The following is a 9,750-nucleotide window of genomic DNA, read 5'->3' on the forward strand; positions in this document are numbered from 1 at the left end:
GCCCTTGATGAAACAAGGGAGCCATGAAGAGAATTCCCGTCCTAGCTAGAAAGATTCTTTTTCGTTCTCTTTTTTTTTTTTTTGAGTTGGAGGGCTGGAGTTTGCACTTCGAAATTTATAGCTTGTATGATTGTAATTGTATCTGATCGTAAATTCAAGCACAAGTTCAATGTAATGAAATTGTATACTATGCTGTTTCCTAGGACTTGATATGTGTAATAGTTTTCTCCAAAATTGGTCGTTTTTTTTCTTTCCCTAAAGATGTCCCTGATATCCAAATCAAGAAGGGTAAGCATATAATAATATTTTTCATCTTTATTTAATAACAATGTTGAAGTTTCAATTTTTTCACATGTTACAACAGAGGAAATGTTACTAAATAGGGACTTTTGAATGTGGATAAGATACAGTATATTCTACTCCAGATTAAAAAGATTGACCATGAAACTTGGTCGTTGCTTGTCAGTCTTGTCTTGGCACAATCAGAGGGATTGATGAAAATAAAAAATAAGACTGCCCACCAAAATGGATGTTGCGGGAACTGTGAGATTGTCATCAAGGTCAGTGCTTATTGGAAGCGATTCCACCAGTGCTGATGCAAGAGCAACAATCCAAAATTTTAAGACCATTTCCCAACTTCTTTCCATGTATCCAAATAAGGAGAAATAGTACATAAACCTGCCAGAAAAATACTTGTCATTAACAAATCTATTTGATTGGGAAGATGCTTAACTGGCTTCTCATACTTCCAAACAACAAATGAGAAAGACGGTGAAAACAAAAAAGAGCAGGTAGCCAAAGTTACCCCACAGACGCTAAGAAACTGGCAGATACCATTGCAATGCTTCCAGCAATAGATTTGTTTTTGTTGTATGGAATTTTAATACTACCAAACCGCCTTCCTACAATATCTGCTACACCTGAATCAGGCCACAAAAAGAAATACTTTAAAGTCTCTGAACCAAAACTAAAAATGAATAGAAAAAGGGGTAGATGGGTATTCAACAAGTTAGTTCAAGAGATAAAATTTTGATTAGAAAGCAAAAAAAAAAACCAGTATAACTAGTATATTGCAATACCATCTCCAGCACATAGGTTGCATATTGCCACAATCGAAATAGGGGAAGTTCGCCAATAGATTATACAAGCAAGTGTAATCGCTACAACATAGTACAGTGGTCCCTTGAGAAGCTCCCTGATGCACGGAGTAAGCTATACACCAATTAAGATACGTGTATAAAATATAAATAGATGTCAGATGAGTAGTCAATGAAATGAAATAATTTAGATTTAGTAAACAGATCGGGTAATAGAATCTTGCGAGTTCCTTATTCTAGAACACCAGAGAAACGACATCAAAGGCTCAACCGTATCTATTTAAACAAGTAAAGATTAGGATGATGAGTTAAATTCATACCATTAGATCTCCATAAGGGCCTAAGCAAAACCCAAGTCAGAAAAGCCACTAATGAACATGTCAATGTCATTCAATTTCCACATCATAAATCCTAATGATTCATTTAAATTTTTCACCTGTAGTCTCCGAATCTGCTCATCGATTTCACAGTTGCCTCATCTTTCCATAATCCAAGTCCCAAGACAAGCATCCGTATAATGTTCACTCCTGGAATGGTTGCTGCTAACCATGCTCCACGAGACCCAGGACTGTAACAATACAATTACGTTAGAAGAACATATAGTAAAGTTAAAGACAATATTACTAGTTAAGAGATGGTTACCTGAAAAGTGGCCAGCAAAGCATGAAAGTTATGCCAATGCTTATATGCACAAGCTTCCTATTTAGTGTCTACACAAATGAAAACAAAACAAATAAGAATCCCATGAGATAGAACAAGTAAAAACCATCACTTAGAACTACAAACTGTCGGAAAACACGTTAAGTTCAAAGGTAGAGCTTTCTCTTCCATTGGAAAAAACCACATTGAATTGCCAAATTCTTCAATTAACAAATTTACCACAATACTTATTGGCCAATATACAACTAAAACCAAAGATGGATTTGTCATAAACCAGCAAAACCATCTTGAACAGACAAAAAATAGACATGACTTGGAAGTCGACAACATCTTATTCTTTTCTACTTGTCCTCTCATAGAACTTACAATTTTCGGTAGGTTTCTTTTTTGCTTGTCCTTTCGCTGAACCTACATTTTTTGGTATGCATGAAATTCTACATTACTAGGTGGTAAGTCTCATAAGTATTTGAGCCCAAAACTTATGGAGGATTTAGCAAACCATCCTACCTGATCCTCTTGAATCGAGCTTGATAATAAACAATTTACTGAAATGTATACACGATTTTGTTGTCTTTCTTTTCCTTAATAGAGACAGACACAGAATTATATTTTATTTCAGAACTACATATATATTTATACTTACACTACATGGTTCTGAACAAACGTCAAAGGAGCAATTTAAAGCTACAAATCAGTTCTTCAAACTCCAAATTCTTCCCAACACTCATCCACCCAATATACTAGGAAGTGTATGTGATCAGCCCTTATTTCTTCATGATGCTATTAGAAAAGATACAAAGCTGCCTTACTCAATGGCATAACTTCAATTCATCTGTAGATTTGAACTATGTGATATAATTTGAAAGCTCATTTTATAGCAATTAGTATTCTAAATACCGAGAAATATCTACTAATTTGCAACATTCTCCGGACAAGTTGTCTTAACAGGGGTCCATCGACTACGAGCTTTCCCAGCATTGACCAAAGCCAGTTTGGTAAAAGATTTAGATTCCAAAACAATATCAGATACAAAACACACCAATCCCTTCACTTCAATGCAATAAATTCAGATATTTTCTCGAAAATTAATCGAAACCCATTAATTCCCATAAAAAGTTGGATCCAATCGTCACAATACACACATATATATAAACTGGAAATGCGAAAAGGGGAAACGTTAGTAAGTTATAACCTGGTCGAAGATACCACGTGTGGCGGTCTCTTTCCACAATTGGAGGAAGAAGAGGGCGACAGAGCCGGACAAGGCAGTGGCAACGACATCAGAGACGACAGGGTTTTGGGAGAACAGAGCGGCGGAAGGTAACGTCATAGCAGTGCGAGGTTTAGGTGTGAGGGTAAGGAGGGGTTTCGTGGAAGAAGTGTAAGCAGAGAAGGATTTTGGAGCCAAGTGATTGACTGTTGAGGTGAGATGGTTGAATTTGAAATGAGAAAAAGAATAATGGTCAAACACAAACACGGCAGAAGAAGAAGAAGAGTACAACCCAACTCCACCTAATCCCATTTCAACACTCCTCAACTGATTTTACCCAAAACGCACCGTACAATGGGTGCAAAATCGTCAACTCCTTCTGCTATGTGCCGCTAAACTATGCCTTGTGAGGTTGTTTAAGTGTGTGTATGTGATTTTTTGTTCTTCCTGCTACTGCATACCCCAATTAATTAATTGTCTTAAATGTGATACCATGGCGCCACGGCCCCACTGGTCTCACTAACACCTAGTTCATAGTTCACTGTTTAAAGAAATGGGGTTGTTGTATTATTAAGCTTGAGTCAGTGTACTTGCATTCGTTCCATTCATAACTATATACATACAGAAGACTATCAGACCAGGGAAATCAAAGGACTGGTTGCATAGGACAAAAAAAAAAAACGAAAAACAAAAAGCAATAATATCTATACTGAAATCCAATCTTGACTTGGAGATCACGAGTTCTGTAGCTGAAGATATAGGCTTTGTCCAGGCATCACCCCCAAATGGTAACTGGAGGAAACATGAGAAACGACTCGTAATTCACCAGCCTGAACATGGGTATGTATTTTAATGCAGTAAAGTAAAAGACTTGGTTAATTGATTAAAATGATATATTGTCTCTGTTGCATTTGAGAGAAAGTGGTAGAAGAAGAGAACTTTGTATCGAATAAATTGATTAATTAAAATGATACAAGCGGAGCAATATGTATACTGCTGAGGTGACAAGAAATGGGAACAAGAAAAATAACAGAGGAGAAGAACAATAAACTAACGGAAATGTATATATCTGCGACAGCCATATTGGTGAGAGCAGGAAAAGGAAGTGGCTTGGTGAACAAGTCAGCTAATTGGTGGGAGCTAGTGACGGGCATGAGCTTGATGGTGCCATGTTGATCTTGTCTCGGATGAAGTAGCAGTCAAGCTCTATTGGTTCGTTCATGGAAAGTGGGGTTAGAGGCAATCTGAACAGCAGCCTTGTTATCACACAATAGTAGAGTAGGCTGTGGTTGATGACAATGCAGATCAGTTTGCAAATGTTGAAGGAAGTGATTTCACTTGTTATGTCAGCCAAAGCTCAGTATTCAGCTTTAACTGATGAGCGAGCAATGGTGTTTTGTTTTGAAATTCTGCTTTTAGTGACTATCAAATTAATTAAAACAAGTAGTTTAATTAAGATGCGGAACGGTAAATGAGTGTTAAACATATTTCAGTTATGTTGTGACAGAATGAGAATTGGTTGTAAGCGAAACTGAACATAATGAAAAGACAGTGTAAAAACAATAAAAAAACCCAACGAATTTTTACCAAGTTCAAAAACTCTTTTGGATAACTTACTCCTTGGACCACGTCTAGAGAATAAAACTAATTAATAAAGAATCACAAGTACATAAATATTGACTTAAACAAAACAAGACTTCATTTTGAGATTTGTCGCAACTTTGATGTATTTCTCTTCACTAATCTGATTTTGATTGAAACGTCTAACCACTTGAACTCCCTTCAATGGTCAGTGAGTGATTGCATCCTCCCAAAGCAAGGCTTGTAAAAATCTACTCCTGAATACTTCAAGAATTGTGTTCAAATTACAACTTGTAGTCACTCATGAACATGGTATAGACTCACCACAAAATAAAACACTCATTTTATTACAAAAACACGTGAATACTTTGATCTTGAATACAAACTATAAACTCTCACAAATATTACAATTCACTCACAAAACAATACACCAAAGAGTTCACTTTTTCTCAACACCCTAGTATTCTATTTATAGAGATCATTTCAAGCTCAGAAGGCTGAGAAAAAATCCACAATAAAAGCAAGAATATTTGATAATATTATTGATTGATGGAGATTCGCCAATCTGTTATTTCTGTTCTGACAACCACGCAATCCGTGGAGACAACTTATACATGTGTCAACACAGAATTTCCTAAAATAGGAAATGAGCAATAAATTTTATTTCTTGCAGATTACCATTTTTGAAAAGTATGAAAATTGTCACATGAAAATCCATAAATGAATTCAATTAATCACATAATATTTTCCTTATAAAAAATATATATAGATTCTTTTTTTTTAATATAAGTACGAATAAGGAATATTTGCAAATCCCACCAAATATTCCAAGGTATTAAAACCGAATATCACAATATGAAAGAATTTTAAATCAGTTTTTTAAAATAAAATAAGATATTTATATAAATTTGCCAATTTAAGATTTTACAATCTCCCATTTTGGCAATTTTATAGACAAAGCATATCTTTTTTAAAAAAAACCTTGCAAGAACCAAGTTAGTGCTTAATCCACAAATATGATAAAGAGTCCCAAAATGACTCCCCTGCCAAATATAATTAAAGCACATAACAAAAACAAGTAACCAATGCAATGCAAACATAAACAAACACACCAAAAAAAATGAGAGTACGTCCCCCCCCCCAAATGGCAAAGGAAAAACAAACACAAAATAGAACAAAGACACATTTAGTGTCTATTTACATTTATTGAAAGCAAATAAAATAGATGGAGAGGAACTGAAACCGTCATGGGGCTGGAGCAGTGGGAACATTGAGAATCGCCAAAGAAGCTAGGATTTGGCTATGAGTGTCCTCCATGGCAGTTAAACGCTCGCAGAGAGTGGAAATTCCTGTCTGGACAGCAATAAGAGTGGACTGAACAGTAGGAGATGCAGGGTCGACATCTCCAGATCCAGAAACGATCAAGTTAATGCCTTTGGACTTTTTAGTCGTGGTAGGAGCACTGTCATCTTTGAATTCTTTGACAGTGTAGGTAGGACCAACCAAAGAGGGAACCAGAGACTCATAAGACATCTTCATAGGATGTTGAGTGTCCAACAACTTGTAAATGATGTGAGGAAACATCAAGTGTTGACCCTTGCACTTCGCACCACCCAAAGAAACAATATGATCAAATATTATTGAAGCAAGATCAACAGTGATACCGGTCCCAACCTTAAACAGAAAAAAGGCCATGTCTTGAGTGATTATCGAGGAGTGTGTGGTGGGAAGCCAATTGTACATGGAAAACTTGAAAAGAGCACCATAGTAGTGTGTAAGGTCCGAGACTTTGAGGGATGCATTCGGTTCCCACACCATAGCTTTGCAAACTAATTCAGACAAGACTTGATTATTTGCAAATTCATTGAATCATCGACCTCTACTGAAACTAGATTGAGAACCCGAGCAATTTCAGCAGAACAAAATTTAAATTTTCGAGGAGTGAGTGATTGAAACATAAAGGATTTTTAATCAACAAACTCATCATTCAAATTGGCATAAAATTCTTGAACTACCAGACAAAGAGCGTAACCAACCCTTTTCTTCTATTGTAACAACCCAAATTGCTAATAAGGCTTAAGGGCCTTGATTAACGTGCCGGGAGGGCATAATTGGTATATTTTTTATTAAATGGTTAAATGCATGATTTTGTGGCATGCATGATTAATGTGATTATATGAATATGTGATATGCATGTGGACCCTTTATAGCTTATAAGGGCATATTTGTAGTTTTGGCCCATTAAGGGCATAAATGTGATTATATGTGATAAATTGTTGAGACCGCATTATTATGTGGATATATTTGCAGCATATGGCTCGAGACGGTCCTAGTGAGCAGATTAGCGAAATAGTCACAACAGGGTTTAATACCCAGCTCTATGGGAGCCTAGGGGTATTTTTGGGAATTTAGAGAGTATTTTGGGATTTATTAAATATTGATAAGTATTTGGTAATTAATTGTATACGACGAGGCTAATTATTTAATAATAGGAACACTTGAGGAATTAGCGGGAACTGGGAGCGAAATGACAATTTTACCATTAGGAACACTTTGAGGACTAATAAGTTATGAGGGGCAAAATAGTCTTTTTAGGGGTTAAATGATATATCTCCTTTGATTCTAGACTTAGAACCTTTAGCTCACCTTGACCTCTCTCACTCACGTACTCCCTCTCACTCTCCCTCACTTTACATTTTGAAGCTAAGGGATGAAAAAGGGTAGAAGAACCTGGGGCTTGAAGCTGGAATTTTGGGGAGGAATTTGGATGAATTGAAGCTCTGGAAACTAGGGGGTTTAGCTGGGACTTAAGCTCAAAGCTTAGAGGTTATAGCTTGTGAAGATTCAATCCTAATTGAGGTAAAATTCTAGTTCTTCACCTTTGAATTTCTAGTCGAGTTTAGATAGAATTATATGTGTTGGGTTAGCTTATGAACTTAGGTGTTAGTGAGAGTATGAATTCTAATGATTTGGGGTTGTGGTTTTGTGTTTAAATTGGGTGATTAAAAGTCTTAGATTCGTAGCTAAACTTGGTTTGGTTGGGAGGTTCTTCTGAGTTTAAATTTTGGGCAAATTGGTTGGGAGAAGTGTGAAGAAAACCCAAAATTTATGGGTTCGAAGGGGCGCTCCGCGACCAAGCTCAGGGGAGCCGTGGCTCGTGTGCCCAGAAGGCCCAGGGTATGCTCTCTGACTTGGGGGTGTGCTGCAACCTTAGGAGGCAAGTCGCTGCCCGCCTCCCCTGTGGCTTAGGGTTTTTGATCTCTGACCTGGGGGTAAGTCGCGACCCTTGGGATTTTTACCTTAGGATGGTTTCTAGAATTGGTAATGCTTAGGGGTTCAAACTTAAGCACTCGAGATAATTTCTACTACCCGGTTTAGTAGAAATTGAGGTCCCGGAGGCTAGTTTTTATCACCTAAGTATTTATTTGGATTGGAAGTTGATGATTACCCTTTGGCCACTGTGACTAGGTTTATCACCGAGGCTCAGGACTAAGGATCGTGCTCGGGACCGTTCTATTATCTCCACTCAGAATTCAAGGTAAGAAAATTGCACCCTTATGTGGCTGTGTTGGGACTGAGATTCCCTATATTTGGATATGTATGTGTTGTATAACTGTGATATCATTATGAGAACATGAAATGAATGGCCTAAGAGAACCGGGGTTGATGACTTGTGCATAGGACGCAGCTTGGCCACTGTGAGCTAGATAAACACTAGACTCGGCCTAAGCGAGCTAGAGTCAATGAAGTAAACAGAGGGTGCGGCCTATGGGGCGCCGACCCTGAGTATTACATATTGATTGAGATAAATTGTTGAACGTATATGTTTACTGTTATTGGTTTGATGCCTATGACTTGTTGAATGTCGAGATGACTGTTTTATGAATGATTGAATATCATCCCTGATTATGTATTGTTGTTATGGTTTTCTTGCTGGGTCTTGGCTCACGGGTGCTACGTGGTGCAGGTAAATGCAAGGGTAAGATGGATCAACCATGAGTTGGAGAGCTCTGGGGGCGAGGTGTACATTGTTAGCTACTCGTCCACCACGGTCGAGGGAAAGTACGGGGACAAAGCCTAATTTTTGTATTTTTTTCATTAGTGTGGCCACTGGATTGTATATAACTTTTGAGAATTTGTAAATTTGTCTTTTAATTCCAGTTTTTTTTTTTTTGGGATCCCATGTACCAAACATCTATTTTAATGCAAATTGACCGTTTACGATCAAAATCTTTTAATCCTAACCTATTTGTTGACTTTAGGACCACACTTTTAAGTAAATGACTTGATTAGCAAGTCCTGCACTATTTTAAATACATAGTGTAATGGTCTTGGTTATCCAGGCATTACATCTACTGTAAGCAAAACCCCAAATAGCCAATGAGGAGCAAAAATAAAATTACGTTCACTAATGAAATGTCTATTCTCATAAAATTTTATATTTTTTAGTTACCATTAAAGCAGTAAGTAATTAGTAAGAATGAGCCTTGCAAGATGAACCTGAAGAGTGAATTGAAGCACCCTTGCTTTTGGTGCTTTTGGTAGATAATTCAGGAAAATCCAATGGCTTTTTGCCTTTGGGATCAGATGCAGCAGGCAAGGTTTCTGATGGGTCCTCTTCAGATTCTGTCTCCTCCTAAGAATCTTCAAGAAGAGGTTCTTCTTGTGGTTCTTCGTGAATCGTCTCAGTCAGATATGGGTCTAGCTCAGGCAGTGAGTCTTCTTTTTCAGGAAAGACATCCTCCGAGGAAGTGCAAGCAGGAGGATTGATTTTTGCCTTCGTTTTGAATTTGGATAAAGGACTGGAATCAGAGATAGAGCTAGTACCTTTCTCTTGGGTTACTTTGGCCTTCTTGGTTTGCTTTGGGCTAGCGACTTTGGATTTACGCTTGCCCTTTTCCTTGGGTGTCATTACATTAGGAGATAAAGAAGACTCAGAGTCTTGAGAAGAAGGATCAGTCTCAGCTTCTGTTGAGACAGACAGTTGAGGGCTTGAGAGCGGTGAGTAAATCTGTTTGGCAGGAATATCCAATGAGGCGAGTGGAATCGCAGAGGACGGGCTCTTATGCACATTGTGGTCAAGAAAGATCACACCTTTACTGGAAGCATTGACTATTGGAGACCTATCAGGACCTAGAAGAGCAAGGACATTCTTCCTTGCTGTTGTTTTGAGTCGACGACCTGGATGAGCAGAGGCAACAG

General features: G+C 37.6%; 1 protein-coding gene across 1 annotated transcript; it reads right to left on the bottom strand.

Moving 5' to 3' along the window:
* Positions 1–289: 289 nt before the first annotated feature.
* Positions 290–3,499, bottom strand: LOC133792454 (probable phytol kinase 3, chloroplastic). The gene is made up of 6 exons (XM_062230361.1): positions 2,950–3,499; positions 1,740–1,807; positions 1,534–1,665; positions 1,080–1,195; positions 806–920; positions 290–678 (listed from the first exon to the last, which is right to left on the bottom strand). The coding sequence occupies exons 1-6, from the start codon at positions 3,277–3,279 to the stop codon at positions 483–485; spliced, it is 957 nt and encodes a 318-aa protein (XP_062086345.1). The 5' UTR covers positions 3,280–3,499; the 3' UTR covers positions 290–482.
* Positions 3,500–9,750: the final 6,251 nt, after the last annotated feature.

Source organism: Humulus lupulus, chromosome 7 (genome assembly GCF_963169125.1).
Source record: "Humulus lupulus chromosome 7, drHumLupu1.1, whole genome shotgun sequence".
In the NCBI taxonomy this organism is placed as follows: Eukaryota; Viridiplantae; Streptophyta; class Magnoliopsida; order Rosales; family Cannabaceae; genus Humulus; species Humulus lupulus.